Source organism: Pongo abelii, chromosome 2, assembly GCF_028885655.2.
Source record: "Pongo abelii isolate AG06213 chromosome 2, NHGRI_mPonAbe1-v2.0_pri, whole genome shotgun sequence".
In the NCBI taxonomy this organism is placed as follows: Eukaryota; Metazoa; Chordata; class Mammalia; order Primates; family Hominidae; genus Pongo; species Pongo abelii.
Window position 1 is genome coordinate 23,822,232 of NC_085928.1, and position 20,459 is coordinate 23,842,690.

At 42.8% G+C, this 20,459-nt stretch overlaps 1 protein-coding gene across 1 annotated transcript; it reads right to left on the reverse strand.

The window, feature by feature from the left end:
• Positions 1-4,702: 4,702 nt before the first annotated feature.
• On the reverse strand, positions 4,703-18,950 carry TIGIT (T cell immunoreceptor with Ig and ITIM domains). The gene is made up of 4 exons (XM_009238512.4): positions 18,589-18,950; positions 16,834-17,163; positions 13,042-13,148; positions 4,703-5,100 (listed from the first exon to the last, which is right to left on the reverse strand). The coding sequence occupies exons 1-4, from the start codon at positions 18,848-18,850 to the stop codon at positions 4,864-4,866; spliced, it is 936 nt and encodes a 311-aa protein (XP_009236787.3). The 5' UTR covers positions 18,851-18,950; the 3' UTR covers positions 4,703-4,863.
• Between the last annotated feature and the right edge of the window lie 1,509 nt (positions 18,951-20,459).

The window sequence follows — 20,459 nt, forward strand, 5'->3', positions numbered from 1 at the left end:
GGTTCAGAAATATGTGTTTTTCCAATAAAAAACAATAAACTAGTGCCCGAGGTCAGGTTTTCTGAAATCCAATAATATTTATACCATACCATTATTCTCAAACTTGAGAATGTATATGCTGATATGAAGGGAAAAAAAATACTTTCACAGACCTCCTCAATGGGAGAGGATAATAATAAAATAATTATTCTTATTATAATATCTAGTAATAAATTTGTAATATGCATAATTATTTTATTATAGACATTCTTAATAGGCTCAAACATAACAACAAGTGAACTTACTATGCTTATATCCCTTGTAGAATTATAAAAATAAAGTTACTAATTAAGTACAAGTAAAACTATAAAATTAGTAATGTCTACAATAACAAGCAGTGCGTAGAATGATGCTTTGCTGAATCTAAGTCATGGCTCACAAAGTTAAGTGTACTGCACACATCCTTCTGAATACAACATCCCTACACTACAGTGTGCAAAGTAAAGCAATTATCGCTTCACTTTCCTATTAGTTCAACTACTGCAAAGTCTTCCACTGCTCCACCCATCTGGGAGTAAATGAATCATTTATAAATTAAGCTTCTGTGCCTTTAAACAAACTTGATTATAATCAAGTTTATATGTATAAACACAAACAGAGGCTAAAACCAATGACAACACTCTGTTATAAGAAGGCTATCAATATCCAGATACAGATGACTTCTTTAAAGATTATCATTTCACTTAAAACACACAATGTTTAAATGCTTGCAGAGAACTTGTGGACCCCAAGGCTGTATCTGCAACTCTTAGCTTTCCTTATATCTCAGTGTTTAAGAACATTGATAGATAATTTCAGATACCTCAGTTGCTCCCAGCCAGTTTTGTTGCCTCCATGAAAACTTCCGTGGTATCATTAGCATTACCTGGTGCACATGCTCCTGGAGCAGAACACAATAATATTAACCCAGCATCTTGCAGCTCACAAAGCAGTCAGCCACATTCCTGCCTCATCTTCTTAAGAATCTTAGAAAGATAGTAATATTACCATTTTATAAATGAGGAAATATTTATGAGTCTTTGATAGGTTAAGTGGCTTATCCAAAGTCATGAAACTAATTGCAGAGCTCAGCACTTGGACCAAGATTCTCAATTCCCTGTCCACTACACTCCATAATTACTTCTTTTTTGATCTCTGTGAAGTCCATCAGAGTTTTAGACCCAGAGAAGGTGCTCTTCACAGCCTACATGAAGTCAGAATGAATATAGTCCATGGTAAGTCCTGTGATGAAAGTCTGTTTCTGCATAACCCCTATGAGTTGCAAATTTCTTGACAATTTTGGCCCTATTTACGTGAACTGGACCACTTAGCTACCTCAGATTTCTTTTTGGAAAAAACCTGAAATAAATAAATGTACAGCCTGCTTTGACCTCATGGTTTGTCTCGATCAGAGGATGGATACAGGATAATAGAGGAGAACCTTCAAGTTTCTTCCTGGTGGTAGCCATTTCAAATGCATAACAACTGGTGAGCCATCCAATGTCCTATAAATACAGCTGTCTGTGTTTTCTCTATATGCAAGGCAATTACTAGAATTGGGATGTCCAATATACTAGCCACCAGTCACATGTTGCTATTTACATTTAAATTTGTTAATTACAATGAAATAAAATTTAAAATTCAGTTTCTTTGTCACATTAGCCAAATTTCAAGCGCTCAACAGCCACATGCAGCTAGTGGCTACCATACTGGATGGGACAGACATAGAGGATTCCCATAATTGCAGAAAGTTCTATTGGATAGCATTGTCTTACACTACCTTATGCAAATAAATTACCTCAAACATTGAGTATATCGTTGTGACTTCCAGAAAGCTCAGGCTCTTGCCACACAAAAAGCTCCCCTGTACCTCTTGACAGGTGTAACTTGGAGTAGGTGTGGGAAACTACCAGTTACAGCCATGAAGCAGCACCTGAAAGAATCAGGAGACTAAAAAAAACTCACACCCCACAAATGACAGCCACACTGCCCATTGCCCCCTCTCTGCGGGGTGGGGTGTGCCCACCAGAATGCTGTCATTGGTGGACCTCACACCCAGCCAGCCTCCCTGCCTGTCCAGCTCAGCACTGATGGAATCTGAATGAACCTGAGTGTATGACGACTCATTTCTGGGGCTCACAGGGGTGAGAAGGGAAAAGGCATGAAATAAAATTGCATAGTGAGGTCCTGTTCACTCATGAAGACCATCTATCTCAAAGCTCCATGACTCAAAGTTTCTCACATTTGTCTAGTGTAATTCTCAGGATTATAGATCAGACTTGTACACCCAGGCTTAGAATGTGGTCAGGGAATCAGTAATGTATTCCTCCTTGAATGCTCATTCATAGATTTGTCTATTCGCTCCTCCTGTTAGGGAATCCACGAGGGGACCCAGAAAAGCCTGGCATCGCTTCCTGTCAGCACTGAGTGTTCCCCTTCCTCACTCTTCTCTGTGATACTTCCCTACATATTTCCCAAAAGACCTCATAAGCGGGAAAGTCTTCCTCAAACACTATTTTGAAAGAAAAAGAAATGGAGACCAATAGACATAGATAGACACCCTCCCTGGGTATCAGCTTGGCTTGGGTTTAGCTACTAGAGCAGCACAGTCGCATAGAAATATGAGAGCCACATATGCAATTTTAGGCTTTCCAGTAGCCACGTTAAAAAGATAACAAGAAACATGAAACTAATGTTAATATTTTATTTCACCCAATACATCCAAAATATTATCATTTTTGACACACACTATACCAAAACTACTGAAATAGTATTCTTATTACTCATATGAAATCTCCAGAATCTAGTGTGATTTTATACTTATACCAATTATAACAGCACATCTTGATTTAAACTAACCCCATCTTAAGTGGTTGATGGCCACATGTGGAAAGTGGCTACGTGGTGGATAGTGCATGTCTCCAGGAATCCAGCTATGATATGGTCTTCTCTGGTTCTCAGAGGAGAATCTAGTTCAGTGAGTTCTATTTAAAAAAATTTTTTTTCAAATTGAATCCCATTTCAGTAACCTGACCCATTTCTAACATCTATAGGCCCTTTTGTATTTTATCACCATCCCAATAGTGTTTATAAATGTTTCCCAATTACCATAATTACATTAAATAACACCCAACCCTCAGTCCAACCTCTGCCGAATATACACCTCCTCCAAATCAAAACACTACTCCCTTTTCGTCATTACATTTTAGTTCACTTCCAATTTGTGAATTGTGTTCTATTTCCAACAGATTTGCACTAATTTTGCAAGAAAAATGCTGTAAACAGCCACAGCAAACAACAACATTTTTACATTCATCTATCTTTCTTCCAAAGGACTTGGAGTTCTGGACAGATTTCAGTTCCTTCTTCCTAACTATGTAACCCATTTGGTAGAAAAGTGAAAAAATAATAATAATAAAAATCCTAGGAGAAATAGTTGAATTGTCTTGTTGCTAAAACAATTGTCAACCCCAGTCTAAGTCTTAGGAAGCGGGGCAATGCTTTATTTTTAACCATGGGCAAGACACAGCCTTGCTTCACATTCTCTTTCAGTTCCTTGGCCCATGAAAGAAAATCAGTCACCAGTAAATCCAACCTCCCCGCTCATTCCTCTGAAAGAGATGGTGGAGGGATAAAAGTCTTCTAAGATCCAGCCTGAATGCAATTAAACAGAAATAAGCAGTTCAGTTACCCCAACCCCAGCACAAAGATGTCAGGGAGTGAATAAAAGGGTTCGAAGAAGTTAGTTTGAAGGTGTTTATTTTTTAAACCCTCTATCACCCCCTTTTTCCCCTAGGAAGAGTCCCTATTTTAAAAATGCACATTTTCTTTTTAGTGGGAAACGTTCTTTTTTCAAAGGCTCAAGAGTGTATTGATGCAGAAAAGGTAGATCAAGGCCCAAATGCTAAGACTTGGCTCCCTGTGTGGGCATGTGCGTTTCCTGGGGCTTCCCCAGCACACATGGCCGGAAAAGCCTAGAGGCCTGTATCAGGCTGTCTAATGGATGAGTACGTCACAGCAAAAGGAAACTTGAAATGCCTGCCCAGAGAATAAAATCTGAAGTTGGTTGATTCCCTTGGTGCCAGGGCCTTCTTTGTGGGACTTTCAGTTCCAAGAAGTTCCTACAAGTTCCCTAGACAAAACTCCTGCTCCTCCCAGACTAGCCTCAACATCCCCTTGGTGCTCCCAGGCCACTTCATCACAGATAAGCCTATGCCAACTACCTCACCCCAAACTGTAGTCTCTTCCTGAAGGCCTGTGTGTGTCTCCTTCTCTCCTTACTATAATGCCTTTTCATGACAACATTGTCTCCCCAGTTAACTGTAGGTTCTTGAGGGCAGATACCAAGATTTAGTCACTCTCAAATCTCCCCATAGAGGCTGATACCAGGACTTATTTATAACCTGCCTTTGAATGAGTGAATGTTACTGAAAATGACGTGAAAAAATGAGATGAGGATGGCTCTGCAGTCATGCCGTCCTCATCATCAACCACAAAACCTTGTAGCCCAAAATGCTGGCCATTATGAGGAATGTGTCTCTCAGAGACATAGGATCTGCTTAAACTGCCAGATTTAACACCAGGTCAAGATATTTTTTAATTTTGCATTTATGATCAAGATCCACGTTACTCACCCTAGGCCTGCCATAATGCAAAATGGAATAGAACGAAAAGGCCAAAGAAATGAAGATGGAGAAGAGGATGACATTTATTCACTCAGCTGAGCACACACAAACACACACACACACACACACACACGCAGCACTGATGGAGAGTACAGTTGCTTATATATTCATCTATAATAGCAAAGACAAAAGTATATCTTCCAGAAGATGCCTCTAGTTGCTAACCAGTCTCTGTGAAGAAGCTGCAGTTACCCAGGCTTCTGTAACTCAGGACATTGAAGTAGTCATGCAGCTCGGCACAGTCCTCTCCCCGCTGCTCTCCACAGAGCCCAGCAGGTGCAGCTTCTGCCTGGACACAGCTTCCTGGGGGTGAGGGAGCAGTGGGGCTCCATTCCTCCTGTCCAGCTGATTTTCTCCTGAGGTCGCCTTCCACAGAATGGATTCTGAGGGCTTTCTTCTAAAAACAAACAAAATACAAAGTGAGTATGTGGGGATGTTATTCAACAGTTACTCCCCAATATGACATATATTGAGAGTTATCGTGATCTCTGTCTTCCTTTCTTACACACATGCACACCGGCAAACTTGTGTTCTTACCAACACCAGTTCCTTAGCCCTTAATTTCTCAACCGCGTTACAGCTAGATTGAAATGCTAACTAGTCCACGGAAACTGCACTTACTACAGAGACCACGTGCCACACACCTTGTTACTTCCTGTTCACTAAGCTTAGTGAGGCAGCTTTCCATTCTCTATTTTCTTGTACTCTTTACTGCACTTGACTCTGTTGACCTCTTCCTTTCTGAAATGTTCTCTTTCTCTGGCTCCTTTGGCATCACTCTCTCCTGATTCTCTTCTCCTCCTTTGAACCCCTACCTTCGTCTTCAGCCAGGCCTGCCCCTTTTCTCTTTGCACATCAGCTCCCCAAACTGTAGGGTTCCCCAGGGTTCTGCTCTCTGCTTTCTCTCACGCTAAACATGTTCTCTGAGTGATTTCATGAGCATCTACTTTCTTATATCTACAACCACCATCTGTCCTCTGAAGATGCCCAAATCTCTATCTAAACTAGCACAGGCTTCTGCCCTGAGCTCCAGATGCAGGTGTCCACCTGTCCACTGGGCATCATCACCTGATGACCCACGGCAAGCTCAGACTCAACTTGTCTCAAAACAAACCATCACATTCCCGCCCCAACAAACCACTCCTGCCCCTATATTCACTGCCCTGGTTTATGGCACCAGCTGATCAGAAATCTGGAGGCTAATGTTCAACTCGATTTATCTGCAAAACTTCATCCAATTTTAATTCTAGGCAATTCTGAAATCTACTCCCTCTTTTCCATCTCTATATCCATGTCTTCTCTCACACCTGGGCTTCATCCTCACTGTCTCTGGACTCCCTCTTACTTCTAGTCCAACTCCACATAGTCACCAGCACAGTGATTTTCAAAAACAAAAGTTGTGTCAGTCCATATTTCCGCCTAAAACTCTTCAATGGCTCCACTGTATATAGGAGGGTGCTTAACCTGAGATGCACAGCTGGATTTCAGGGGATTTGTAAATTGTATAGAAAATTTTGCCCAAGAAGAAAATCCATAATTTCACTACATTCCTCACAAGAAACTGTGATGATCCCCAAAACATCCCTTGTGATGATCTCAAAAACATCTCTTGTGATGGTCCCACTCACCTTTCCAGCTTACATGCTAGGAAAAATGCTAAGTACCTTACATTAATTATTATTTGACTGAAGTTTTCTCATGACCTTATGAAGGCAATGCCATAATTATCGGCATTTTACAGATGAGAAAACTGAGGTTCATCAAAGTTAGGTGGTACAGCTACTCAAGTGGTTGAGTTGGGACCCAAACCTAGGACTGTCTGATTCCAAAGAACATGCTCCTAAATAACAGTCTATGGGCTCTCAAGGTCTGTAGTGAATGCTGTTGCGCCTGTCATAGCTAATTTTAGGTATCAGCTTAACTGGATTAAGGGACCTGAGAGAGCTAGGAAAGCCCATTTTGGGTGTGTCTGTGAGGGTGTTTCCAAAGGAGATTGGCATGTCAGTCCGAGTGAAGTGAGTGGGTAAGATACACTCTAAATGTAGCCAGGCACTATCCAGTCACCTGGAGGCCTGCCTTTCCTGAAACAGAAGAGAGGCAAAATTATACTTTCTCTCTTTGGAGTTGGGACACACTCTTCTCCTGTCCTTGGACATCAGGACACCAAGCTCCCTGGCTTTCGGACTCCAGGACTTAAACCAGTGCTCCTGACCCTAGGTTTTCAGGCCCTTAGCCTTGGACTGAGAATTACACCAACAGCCTCAGTGGTTCTGAGGCTGTTGGACTTGAACTGAGCCATGCTACCAGCATCCCAAGGTCTCCAGCTTGCAGACAGCCTGTGGTGCGACTTCTCAGCCTTTACAATCACATGAACAAATTCCCCTAACAAATCCCTCCTCATCTATCTATCTATCTATCTATCTATCTATCTATCTATCTATCAATCCATCCATCCATCCATCCGTCTATATCTCCTATTGGTTCTGTCCCTCCGGAGATCCATATGTACAGCTCCTGCTCAGATCTCTCTACCTGACCAGCATTCCCATTTTCCAGAAGCTGGGAGTGTACACTGTGAGCTCACAGCAGCCCCTTCTCTGGAGAATTGCTCTTGGGCCCTCCCTGGTGAGCAGCCAGAAGTAATGACTGACCTAGGTGGATTTCCAAAACGCCAGCTCCCTGCCTAAAGGTTCAACCAACTCTGTACAATTCTTGCTTCAGCCAAGTCTCCAGCTGAGACCATATCCATGCTGAGCTTTCTTCCCTTAGCCCTCCCTATACTGCTTCCTTCACCACTTTTCATCTGAGAGCTGTCCCAATAAGTCACTCTCACCAAAATTTGCATGTCAGGCTCTATTTCCGGGGACCTGATCTAAAACAGTTGCTGCTGGGAATAGTCCTAGAAGGCAGCCTGTAAGAACAGGATTGTGGAATGGGATCACTCACCTGCTAGATGGCAACACAAACCCCATGACTGGTGGTGAAATGAGATGGGACACAGATGGATGGGAGCTATGAGCTGGTGCACTGACTGTAACATTTGAGATGTATAGGGTAAATAGTGTTAGAACTCTGGAATTGGGTCAATAGTATAGGGTAAATAGTTACTATTAGGACTCAAAATTGACTTTTGCTAAATTGCACCGATGGACTGAAGTGAGAAAATGACAGCCTCAGATCTATCAGCAACTCAAAGTGTGAGAGTTAAAGCTCCTCCTTGGCAGCACTTAAAAGACACTCATCTATCCACAGCTGAAGACCAGGTACATAAGCTAATTATAAGAGGGACAGGACTTTAAAGAAGGCAGATTCTAAGCCTAGGTAAATTTTCTATGCCAAAGCTAGCATCTTGATAGTAGAGGAGGAGTCTCCTGAAACTTGGAATGAGGATCTCTGGAAAGATGCATTTGAGAGCCAATCAGCCCATGCTAATGGAGGAAGTGCTGGGTCTGCTAAGAGAATAGAAAGGTTATATAATAAAGGACCTGGCTAACATCTACTGGCAGGGACTGGGAGAAGATGCCTAGGCATGAATTCTGAAGGTGATGGATTGTGGTGGGGGGTAGAACATGAGATTGGATGAGGGATAATGTGTCAATATTGGAACACTCAATATTTAACACCCTCACAAGGGCCCCAGGGGATGATTCTGTTATACTGCTGTCAATAGAGATGACAACACTGCTTAGGCAAACTATGGAAAAGGGAAACAAAATGCTCAGAGAAGCAAGAATGCTGGAATAAACCTACTAAATCAGAAATGGCAAACTGAGTTTTGTGGGTCAAATATGACCCACTGCTGGTTTTTTACAGCCCTTGAACTAAAGATGGCTTTTATATTTTAAGTGTTTTTTTAAAAACAAAAAGAGTTTTAAAAAGTAATGTCTTCTGCACAGCAAAAGAAATAATCAGCAGAGTAAACAGCCCACAGAGTGGGAAAAAATATTTGTAAACTATATATCCAATAAAGGACTAATATCCAGAATCTACAAGGAACTCAAACAAATCAGCTGAAAAAAAAATCCCATCAAAAAGTGGGCTAAGGACATAAACAGACAATTCTCAGAAAAGGATATACAAATGGCCAACAAACATATGAAAAAATGCTCAACATCACTAATTATCAGAGAAATGAAAATCAAAACGCAATACCACCTTACTCTTGTAAGAATGGCCTTAATCAAAAAATAAAAAAAAACAGATGTTGGCATGGATGTACTGAAAGGGGAACACTTTTACACTGCTTGTGGTAATGTAAACTAGTACGACTATGGAAAACAGTGTGGAGATTCCTTAAAGAACTAAAAGTAGAACTACCATTTAATCCAGTAATCCCACTACTGGTTATCTATCCAGAGGAAAAGAAGTCATTATACAAAAAGCAGCACAATTTGCAATTGCAAAAATATGGAACCAGCCCAAATGCCCATCAATCAATGAGTGGATAAAGAAATTGTAGTGTGTGTGTGTGTGTGTGTGTGTATGTATGTGTGTATGTGTATATATGTATGTATGTATGTGTATATATATATATATATATATATATACACCATGAAATACTACTCAGCCATAAAAAGGAACAAAATAATGGCATTTGCAGCAGCCTGGTTGGAATTGGAAACCACTACTATAAGTGAAGTAACTTGGGAATGAAAAACCAAACATTGTATGTTCTCACTCAGAAGTGGGAGCTAAGCTATGAGGACGCAAAGGCGTAAGAATGATACAAGGGACTAATGGACTTTGGGGACTCAGGGGAAAGAGTGGGAGAGGGGTGAGGGATAAAGGACTACACACTGGGTACAGTGTACACTGTTCGGGTGATGGGTGCACCAAAATCTCAGAAATCACCACTAAAGGACTTATTCCCCAAAAACCTATTGAAATAAAAAATATATAAAAAATTAAAAAATAAAAATTTATAGAATGAAAAACAAATATTTTATTACACATAAAAATTATATGAAATTAACATTTTAGTGTTTATAAATATAGGTTTGTTGGAACAGAGTCATTCATAGTCATTCATTTATATATAATCTATAGCACTTTCACACTACAATGGCAGAGTTGAATTCTTGCAACAGAGACCATATGACCTACAAACCCAAAAAGATATACTATCTGTCTCTTTACAGAGAAATTTTGCCAATCCCTGTACTGAATAATTTCCAAAATCCAATAGCTGATTATATTGGCTCTTCTAGGGAAGATCCAGAGAACATCCCTTAAGATAATAGCAACAATAAAGGGGAAAAAGGAAAAAGAAAAAGAATATCCCTTTTACTAAGCTGGAAAAGAATGTGCTAGGGGAGCTCCAGCATCATTGAGAAGTTTGGTGGTATCTCTCCTCTATAGGCTAGGGCTAAAATAGGAGATGCTTTTACAGAACTGGATCCCTAGTAGCAATGAGGCTGAGGAGATCCCAAAATAGTGCAGAACAGATAGCAGCACTTGAGAAACAAAATGGATGTAATTACTTCAATGGGAGCCAAGAAAGCCTGATCTGTGGGGATATTAAAATGGTTAATAGAGCACGGTGTGCCCAGGAGAAATATAGCTGGGCAGCCAAGAAGGGTATTGCTTACATACATAATCAAAAGAGGTCAAGACTACAAGAGAGAAGGCTGAAGCCAGCCAACCCCATGGAAAGTCAAGATCATTTGTCCAGTGTTCATGTCTATGAGCACTACTTGTATGGATACCAGCCATTTGCCTCTTGGCTCTACTCTCTAACCTTCTCCACCCTATTTTGTGCCCTATGAAGACTGTACTAAATGTACTACATCAATAAGTCCCCTTATCCTCCAACCTAAGTTTGAGGTCAGCCAGTGCAAAGCAACAGTAAGGGAATGGAGAGAGGAATGAGATGAGGGTATGTAGTTCCCTTTGTTCTTTCTGCAGGGTGGCCTTGGACTGGTTGTGACCCTCCAGCAAAGACTACAGCACTTCTGAAGGAGACCCCTCCACATAACTCTCTCCTTCCAGGCTCCAATAATTAGCCCCTCCCCTACCCTTTGAAGAACTAGGAATGGTTACAACACCTTGCTACTCCTCCTTGTGGTGTCCTTACATCCTACTAGACTTCTGGAAATCCTATTATTAAACTGTCTTCAAACAACCCAGTTTGAGTACTACATGTTCCCTGCTGGAACCCTGAATAATGCAAGTATAAAATGCTTTGAGCAAGGAGAGAGAGACAGAAGACTGACAACTATAGCCAAAGCACAGGAAAGATGCAGAGAGGACCTGCACTACACAGGAAGCAGTGGAAATGTCAGAGAGGGCTGAGGAATCAAACACTGTAGAAAGGGAGCAATAGGACTCAATAGGTCTCTTCACCTTTTTCTCTTTCTCTACCCTCCAGATGACCAAAGTTAGTCCAGGTGCCCAGAATGAAAATTAACCAGTCTTGAATCCTTAACAGGAAAAGTTGTTCAGCTCCTTCTAAAGAGCCTTTGATTCTTTTATTCCAGACCATCAGGACACTGCTAACAGCAGAGAACCTGTTCACCAACGACCATAACAGCTCCCTTCCCAGCTAAGAGATCAACTTTCATCTTCTTCACCTCCCCCCTCTATTCAATCATTTCTCCTGTCCTCACCTTCCCATAGAGGGTTCATTTCCTCATTATGTCTATTGTGATAGCCAACACATAAATGAAAATATTATAGATCATTGACTTTCCCAACAGCACCAGCCATATCTCAGCCACTGCAGTTCAACCAGGCTGCAGAATTGAGTTGTTAATTGAATGGAATTAGAGTTGGAGGAAAAGTGGGTTAGGATGTCAGGCGGAGGGTCTGGGGTAAAGGTAGAAATTACAAACTTGTGTTTCCCAAAATATTTATGTGGTGACTTGAATTAAGGTGACCTGGGCTGAGCTGACTTAAAGGGCCCAAGAGATCAGACAAAACAAGGAGTGGAAATTCTTTCACTCCTCCCAATCAATACCGGTAGCTGATGACATAAATTTCACTGATATAATTCCTCATTATTTATAAAGATTTTACATGAAATATGCCACTTGTTCATCACAACTCTATGATATAGAGCAAGCCGAATTATAATATGGCTATGGTTTTAATGTGTCCCCCAAAAGGCCATGTGTTGGAAACTTAATTACCATTGTAATAGTATTAAGTGGTAATGCTTTTAAGAGGTGATTAGGCCATGAAGATCTGCCCTCATGAAGGGATTAACGCCATTATCTCAGGAGTGGGTTAGGTATCATGGGAGTAAGTTCCTAATTAAAAGGATGAGTTTGGCCTCATTTCTCTCTCTCGCTCACATGCACGCACTCATCACATGATGCCTTCTGCCGCGGGATGAACCTTGCCAAATGCACCATGCTCCTGGACTTCCCAGCCTCCAGAACCATGAGCCAAATAAACTTCTTTTCTTTATAAATTTCCCAATAATTGTATTGTTACAGCAGCAGAAACTAGACTAAGACAAATCCCCATTTTATATATAAGGAAATGAAGACCTTGAAAGATTAAGTAACTTTCCTAAAAGCATACACTCAGTGCCAAAACTAGAAACTAGATCTTTCAATTCCCCATTCATGACTCTTTCAGCCACATAAGCTCTTAAGCTGAACAGAGGATTTACAACCTGCTGATCTTGCCATGTCCACTTTACCATCAATTTTTTTTTTTTTTTTTTAGACGTAGAGTCTTGCTCTGTTGCCCACGCTGGAGTGCAGTCATATCTCACTGCAGCCTTGAACTCCTAGAGTCAAGTGATCCTCCTGCCACAGTCTCCCGAGTGGGTGGAATTATGTCTATTGTGATAGCCAACACATAAATGAAAATATTACAGATCACTGACCTTCCCAATAGCACCAGCCATATCTGTAGCTCCTGAGGTGTAAGCCACAGCTCCTGGCCTAACCCTACATTTTTGGAGTGTTTATTTATCATTCTACAGACATGCTGGGTAGCCTAGCACTACCAGCGAGTTGTAATAATCAAAAGAGCTAATGTGCAGAAAGCTCTAGCATATATAGATGCCCACGAGGCATCAAAATCATCATAGATAAATTAAACTCTCAGAGCAGTGGCTTAAGGGATAAGCAGAAACCAGGAGTTACAAATGACAGCGAGATGGGTAGGAAACAGGTCCAGCTGTCCAGGGGTCCCTCCCTACCAGAGAGACAAGGGAAGAGCATAAATAACTGCACTAATAGGCAGAAAAAAATGCCAGGAAAAAGGCACAAAGAGCACTCGGAAAGATCACATCTGGGTCTCTCTCTGGGTGGAAAGAGAACCTGAAAGGACCAGGGTGGCAGAGGTGGGGGTGCCCATGACTGCGATGTGCAGCCAGAGCCATTACCTTTCTAGCCAACACGACCACCACGATGACTGCTATGCAGATGACCACCAGCGTCGTGGCCGTGGCTCCAAGCAATGGAATCTGGAACCTGGCACTGTGCTCAGCCACTAGAGGGAGGACAAAACAGAGATGAGAGGCAGAAGGCAGAAGTGAAGCTGATTTCCCCAGGGCAGAGAGGGGAGGATTGGCCAAGCCCTTTGTGTAACCATGGGACTGGAGCCTTTAAGCCCAACACTTTGAACAGCAGAGTATCCATCTGGCCCATCATGAAATCGATGACTGATTTTTTGAGCAGTGGTGTACCTTGTATATTTGACACCAGAGCAGGTCATTTTAACATTCCTTTCTTCTGTTTGACAAAATCATTTTTGGTAATCACGAAATGAAACAAATAGTAGTTCCAGAAAAAAACTCAGAAAGTGAATATTTTCTTTTATTGAACTTCAAATATGAAATCATATCAATAAAAATATTTAATTCAAAATTAAAATAAAGTTAACATTAAATTACAAAAATGAAAAAAAGCATGTAACCTTTTCTCTTAAGCCTATAACACTTATTTCCAGCTAGGCTGTGAAACCCTGGAGGGCATGAGGCTCTGGACTCTTATCCTTTGCTGTTTTCTCAGCATCTGACATACAGTGAATGCTCAGTAAATATTTGTGACATAAGTGAAATCATGAACTAGTGAATTTCATTAAGAGATAACATGTAAGTGGAAGCAAGAAGATGCAAAAGGGGAGTTTTGAAGAGATGAGTAAGATCTGACCCAAGAAGAATGTGAGAAAAAGAACACCATCACCCCCATGCATGCTGCGCTGTAGGTGGGTTTCCAGGCTCCCCAGGAGCTCGGGCAGGGCTCAGGTATCCAGGGGAGTCTTCAAAGGATGTGGCAGAAGCCTCACATCTCATCCCTCTAACTAAGGGTCTGGGTTGCTAAAAGGTGGCTTAGGAATCCAATCCATAATAAGACAAGGGTGGTGCCTGCACAATTCAAATTCCCCAGAACATGTTCCTCTTGCCTTGATGGACTCAGTCACAGTTGGCCAGGACGGCTCCTGGTTAGCCATAGCCATACAGTTAGCTCTGGAGGAAAGAGGGCAGATGGAAAGCAAAGGGGTCATAGAGAACACACTGCAGCAGGTAAGAGGGGCTGCAGAGGACTATCCATAAAACCAGGAAAGGATATATGATCAGTTTGGGGACAGAGCCAGATTGGAGACAAGGTTAGGCCTGGGTTCTCTTACACCTTGGGGACAGATGAAGATAGATGGAGTGAAAAGCATGTTGAGGTTTGGGGAAGATTATGATAATGAGTTTGGTTAGGTTTAAGGATAAGTTCCAGATACAACTGGGACCAGAGTGGAACTTGGGATATTAGATATATCAATTTCATTCGGAATTTTTGGTTTGAAATAAAAGCATCAATGTCTCCATTCACAGTTATGGTCATAGAACAAAGATATCAAGGTCTTTGCAACAGAAACAGCCCTGAGTAAGCACGACATCACTACATGCAGGGTGGGGAAGGGGCGGACTCTGTATAAGGGTTACTTAAAACTTCTGCCTATTAACCAGGTTAACTTTGGGGTTAAGTACAATTTTAGCATTAAGGTTAGGAATAGCTTAAATATTACAGATAGTATTAGGATAGGGACTTGGACTAAGGTTTGAGATTATGTTCAAAAAGAAGCCAGGGTTGGCGCTAATGCAAGTAATCAAGGAGAGTTAGCATTCCACGTAAGCAACTGACCGCTTGGGAAACAAGAGGGAAAAGCCAAGTGACCAATGGTGTTCCCTGGAGTCTGCAATGGCAAAAGGGTGGAAACATACAGGCTTTGTGAGGAGGCTGCACAGGGGTCCAATAGAACATCTTCTGATCTCTCTCCCCAAGGGTCCATGAGCCACAGAGAAGAAACTTGCACCTTCATTTTCCCAGGTTCAGGCTGGGAAATAGCCATGCCACTGTGGCCTTGGGGAGGAGCATGCATGTCAGGACCACCGATCCATGAATGGCCTGGCCTGGAGATTAGCAACCAGACATAGCTCCCATGTGGTCTTCACTTGCTGGGACCACCACTCCACAGGGGCCTTCTGCCTGATGAACTCCCTCCCTGTTCCCGGTCCTGCCGTCTGGCGATGGGTCCTCTGGCATATGACAGTGGGGTAAAGAGCCCAGAATGGTCAAGGCCATCACTTGGTTACTTTGCCAGAATCTAGGTCCCCTGCCCTGCTTATTGTCCCAGGCCTCCTCTAACCATGAACCAATAAATAGCATAAAAACTAGCCCTTATTAAGTTAAGCTTATTACCTGTCTAGCACTGTTGTAAGACCTTACTTGTATCAACTCATGAAATTATTTGCTACATTTTATCGACAAGAAAACTGAGAAAAAAAGTACATAATTTAGCCAGATTTCGTGGGGTCAACTCCAATAGTCAACCCCAGACAGTGCAATTCCAGAGCCTCGGCTCTTAACCGGTCTTTGGCCTATGTGAAATCAGTTAAGAAGTAACACTTTGGGAGGCCAAGGCGGGCAGATCACTGGAGGTTGGGAGTTTGAGACCAGCCTGACCAACGTGAAGAAACCCCATCTCTACTAAAAATACAAAATTAGCCGGGTGTGACGGCACATGCCTGTAATCCCAGCTACTCGGGAGGCTGAGGCAGGAGAGAATCGCTTGAACTCAGGAGGCGGAAGTTGCAGTGAGCTGAGATTGCGCCATTGCACTCCAGCCTGGGCGACAAGAGCGAAACGCCGTCTCAAAAAGAAAAAAGAAGTAACATTTGAAAGGAAACTTTAAGGTAACCTTTTATCTTCTCAGTTTACACACATTTTGCGACCATATAACTTAATCTCCAACATAACTGATAGCAGTAATAGGAGTTCTGAGGATGCAGTTTAGTAGAACAAAAACATCTGTGTTAAAATCAGCTCTATCACTCTGAGCAACTCCAAGCCCCAGTTTCCGCCTCCATCAAACAAATGGGAATCATACTAATAGTTAACACTTATACAGCACTTACCATGTTCCAGGCATTGTTCTAAGGACATTTTCTTGTAGTAGGGAATTTAATCCTACATTAGCATCGCATAAGGTCTTATATTCACCCTCCTTTCACAGATGAGAAAACTGATACACAGAGAAGCTAAGAAATCCTGTCTGAGGGCAACAGCAGAGCCAGGATTTGCACCCAGACTGTCCGGTGTCAGAATCTGAGCTTTTAACCATGCTGCTATACTGTCTCTCAGATAAGATAAGAATTCTTTTCTAACCTCTGGGAATTGGTTTAAATGTGCAGGTGGATAATGAATATGAGGGCATTTTGGAAACTTGGAAGTACCACACAAATGTAAATTATTGTACAATTAAACTTAGCACAGGCTGTGCTTTGTTTTTAACCAGATCTAATCTTTATACACTTAGGGGTTAATTCTAATTTGCACAATTATACTAAACCAATAAATGGGAACTTTTACATATGACCTCATCAACTGGTCTTCTAGGAAATATAGGTAAGATGTGCTTCTTGCATAAGAACAGTGGTTCTCAGTATTGGCTGCCCATTAGAATCACCTGGAAATGCTTTTGGATCCTACCCGTTTAGCTCTGCTATTAGGGATTCTGATTGAATTGGTCTGGGTGAGGCCTCGGCATCAGTATGATTTAAAATCTCCTCAGGTGATTCAAATATGATCCCAAATTGAGAAGCCCTGCTGTGCAGTTTCGGGATTGTATTTTCTAAGCTAGAGGGAGAGGTTTATCCACCAACTTGCTCCAGCAGGAATACCTGAGCTTTCTAGGACCTCCAGGAAGATTCTCCCTGTGTAAGTCCCATCAGGGTAGGTGTGATAGATGCAGAAGTACTCCCCTGTATCGTTCATGGTCAGTGACTGGAGGGTGAGGCCCAGGCCAGGGCCTGGGGCCACTCGATCCTTGAAGGATGGGGAGATGTGCCACCCCAAGTCAGCATTACAAATGGCCAGAAGCTGGTCCTGCTGCTCCCAGTTGACCTGGGTCACTTGTGCCGTGGTGGAGGAGAGGTGACATTGTAAGATGATAGAGCCACCTTTCTCTGCAGAAATGTTCCCCGTTGTTTCTATTGTGCCTGTCATCATTCCTAGGGAAGAGGACAAAGCACATGTGAGTCCTGGATCAGCAGCTGGCCTTCAATCTTCCTAGAAAAATTCTAAGGGGCTTTGAGGCCCCAACTGGGTTTTGGAATGATAGTTTCTCCAGTCCATCCTGTTGCTCCTCCATAGAGGCTGTAATTATTTCCTGTTTCTTCCATTTCAAGAGATGCTCCTCTCCATGCCTGTTATTCAAGGCTCCCAGTCCCCCACTCAGGTTGTCTTTCCAGTCTTCTCACCCTTCTCCACACATCTCTACTCCAGCCCAGCCCAGCCCAGCCCATCTCCTCCCCGCCCACTGCCCTGTGCTTCCAGAGCTAACTTCTGCCCCTCTTTACACCCCACCCACAGGGAGGCTTGTCAAGGCTGCACTCCCTCCCCACCTCCTAGAAGACCCCAGCCCATCTCAATCTCCCTTTTCCTTTCACATTCACTGCCTGTATTATATAATTAGCACCTTACTAAAAGCCTGGCTTATGACTACACAACTTAGCACGTTGCCCCCTCACATATTCTGCTGTATAGCTTCATGGCCAGCTTGTTATTTTCGTAGGCCTATTTTGTCTACCCACTTAGAATATAAGCCCTTGTCAGCTGACACCACCTCTTCTGTTTTTATTTTGTTTTGTTTTTATGTTTCTTCCTGTGGCCTAGTTCTGTGCTGGATGCATTATCCTTTGAAACAAAACCTTGCTGTTTGGTTGACTGTCATTTGCAGTGCCTGAAAAAACCTTCAAGAAAGCCAAGAAATCCAATAGGAAAGGAAGCTTAGCAGGAAACCCTGCTTCTCCCAGGCATAACCACCCTCTCAGCACTTAACCTGTCCCCAGCAACCCTGGGCACATCTCCATCCTCAGATAGTTCAGAAAGCAACATAAAAACTAATTTATACCACGGTTTCTAAATATTTGTGTTCCCCTCCCTCAGAAATATTTGACTCCGATTTTTACTATAGAAGAAATAAATACAACAAAAAAATCAGTCTCTAGTGGTAGAATCTCTGGAATCTGTAAAAAAGACATTTTCAATTCACAGAGAACTTATAATGTTTTCCTGGAAAGTTCCTGAAAGGCAACAGAAAAGAAGCTGGAGCAGGAATGAGCTTCTAAAAGCAAACTGGCAGTGCCTCCTGCCCAGCCCTTATTCTTCTCCTGCTCCTTCTTGTGCCGGCCAGTCAGGCTCCTCCAACCCCGAAAGTCTGCAAAGCACTTCATCTGCCACCAAAAACAGAACCACACCTCATTCTCAGAGATTGTCCTTTCTTACATAACAGTACACAGGACTCTAAAAGTTGCAATTTCTCTCCAGCAGCTGTGGCATGCTCTTGGAGTCTTCCCTACACAAGCACCCAAGTCTCCACACCAAGCTTAGCCTTGTTTTTCCTCCCTGCTGCTCTGCTGGGTTTCAGGCCTTACCTGAGGCGAAGGGAGCCTGCCTCAGCCCCTGGGCCCAGATCAGGAGGAGACACCACCGCATGCTTCTGCCCAGAGGGCCTACAGGAAGCAGATGTGGCCTCTTCTGCCACCGAAAGTAGCCGACTGCAGATAGGACGGTAAAACCGAGCCTCTGAGAAAAGACGGTCTCGGAAAAACCAAGTTTGGCAAAAACCATGTTAAAAACACATAAAGTCGTCAACAAATACACAAACTGCATAGGGCGAGTCACAGGAAAGGCCATGAAGGAAACACTTAAAAATAAATGAAAATTGTGGTTAGAGGCACACTCGTCTTTGGATTATAATTAGTCAATCTATTGCTTTTAAGTTCTGTCTTAATGTATTTTCTAAAAATCAGCCTTTATTCAAAGAGCTCAAGGGCATCTGTGCAGTGCCCAAGATTCTGAAGAATCTGCTACTGATGAGGAACAACAGTTCCTGAGCTCTTCTGGCATCCTCGTGATGAAGAATGTGCAATAAGAGAAACTTATCATTGTAGGGACTTACAGGCCAGAGACTGCACTTGAAATCTAATGAACAGGTGAACAAGAAGTGTTTACTTGGGGGATGATACATGGATGGGACAAAGGTCTTGGACAAACACAGCAACTTTCCCTTGAAGGAGATCTTCTCCTGAATCTTATTTCTTTTGTCTTGTTTATCTGGACTGAGACTTTGTTGAATTCTGGCTTAATTTCTCTGGTGCAGTAAGATCAGAGGAGATTAGAGGAGAGAGCTTTCCTGTGCACAATGACCTCATGAGAGCTGGAAATGCAAAGAAGGGTGAGCCCCTGGGAGCTGACCCAGGAGAGGGATTGGTTGACATTTGCCTGGAGCTCCCAGCCCATCACCAGGTCCTACTATGGACCCATCCTTCTTTCCTCCTTCCCTCCCTTCATTCATTTGAAAGTCCCTGAGTGCCTACAACGCACCAACCTCAACACCAGGCTCTGAAGATATGAGGGTAAATAATCACAGCCCCTACCCTCAAATAGTTTACAAAGCTTGTTCCTTGGTGAACTCAGTCAGGAGAGGGGGTAGAGGATCCACATTCACCTGCCTCGCAGGCTCTCGACACAGTTACCTTGGGGATGCTCCATGTTGTACATCCTGAAAATCTGCATCTGCACCCAGAAGCATCTGAAGCCTGGTGCCCCGCCCCCTCCATTCCAGCCATGCACCTCTAGCATTTCACACCACCCAGGCTCCTACCCTCCTTCTCCCTTGTAAGGTCTTCCATCTCAGGCCAGTCTTCTCCCCTCCTCTCTGGGTTCTTCCTATTCCCAACTCTATGACTTGTATACCCCTTACACCCCACCTCCAGACCCTTAGACAATATAAGCCTTACCAGCTTCTCTCTGCCTACCCAATGCAACCTGTCCTTCAAGGCTCACATCAAGAGATGCCTTGCCTTTGAATAGCTACAAAGCCTTCAGCTGAAGGAGAAATAATACCTAATGTGTGTCCAAGGGAAGGTGCCGAGGTTGAACTGGAGGGATGTTTCCCAAACTCACTAAGGCCGGGGAGCCAGGAGTGGCAGGGCCAAGAGCAGCTAGTGGGACTAGAGCACAGAAAGTGGTGGATACTAGGATTTGGGCTATAAAAATTTACAGCCTGTGTTTCCATAGTGGGGCTGGGTGGGAGCCAAAGAGGTGAGACCTGTCTTATATAATGAGATATCCAAAGAAACTTAGAGTTGGTTTTAAACAATTGTTAAATAATTTGTCTGTTTTTTGCTGAGTAACCAGTCCAAAGAGGAACATGGTCAAGTCCATTTTGATCAATGGTGCTCTCGAGGGGGATGATTAACAGACTGGGTCCAAAGTCAACCTGTTTGGTGACCTTGGAAAA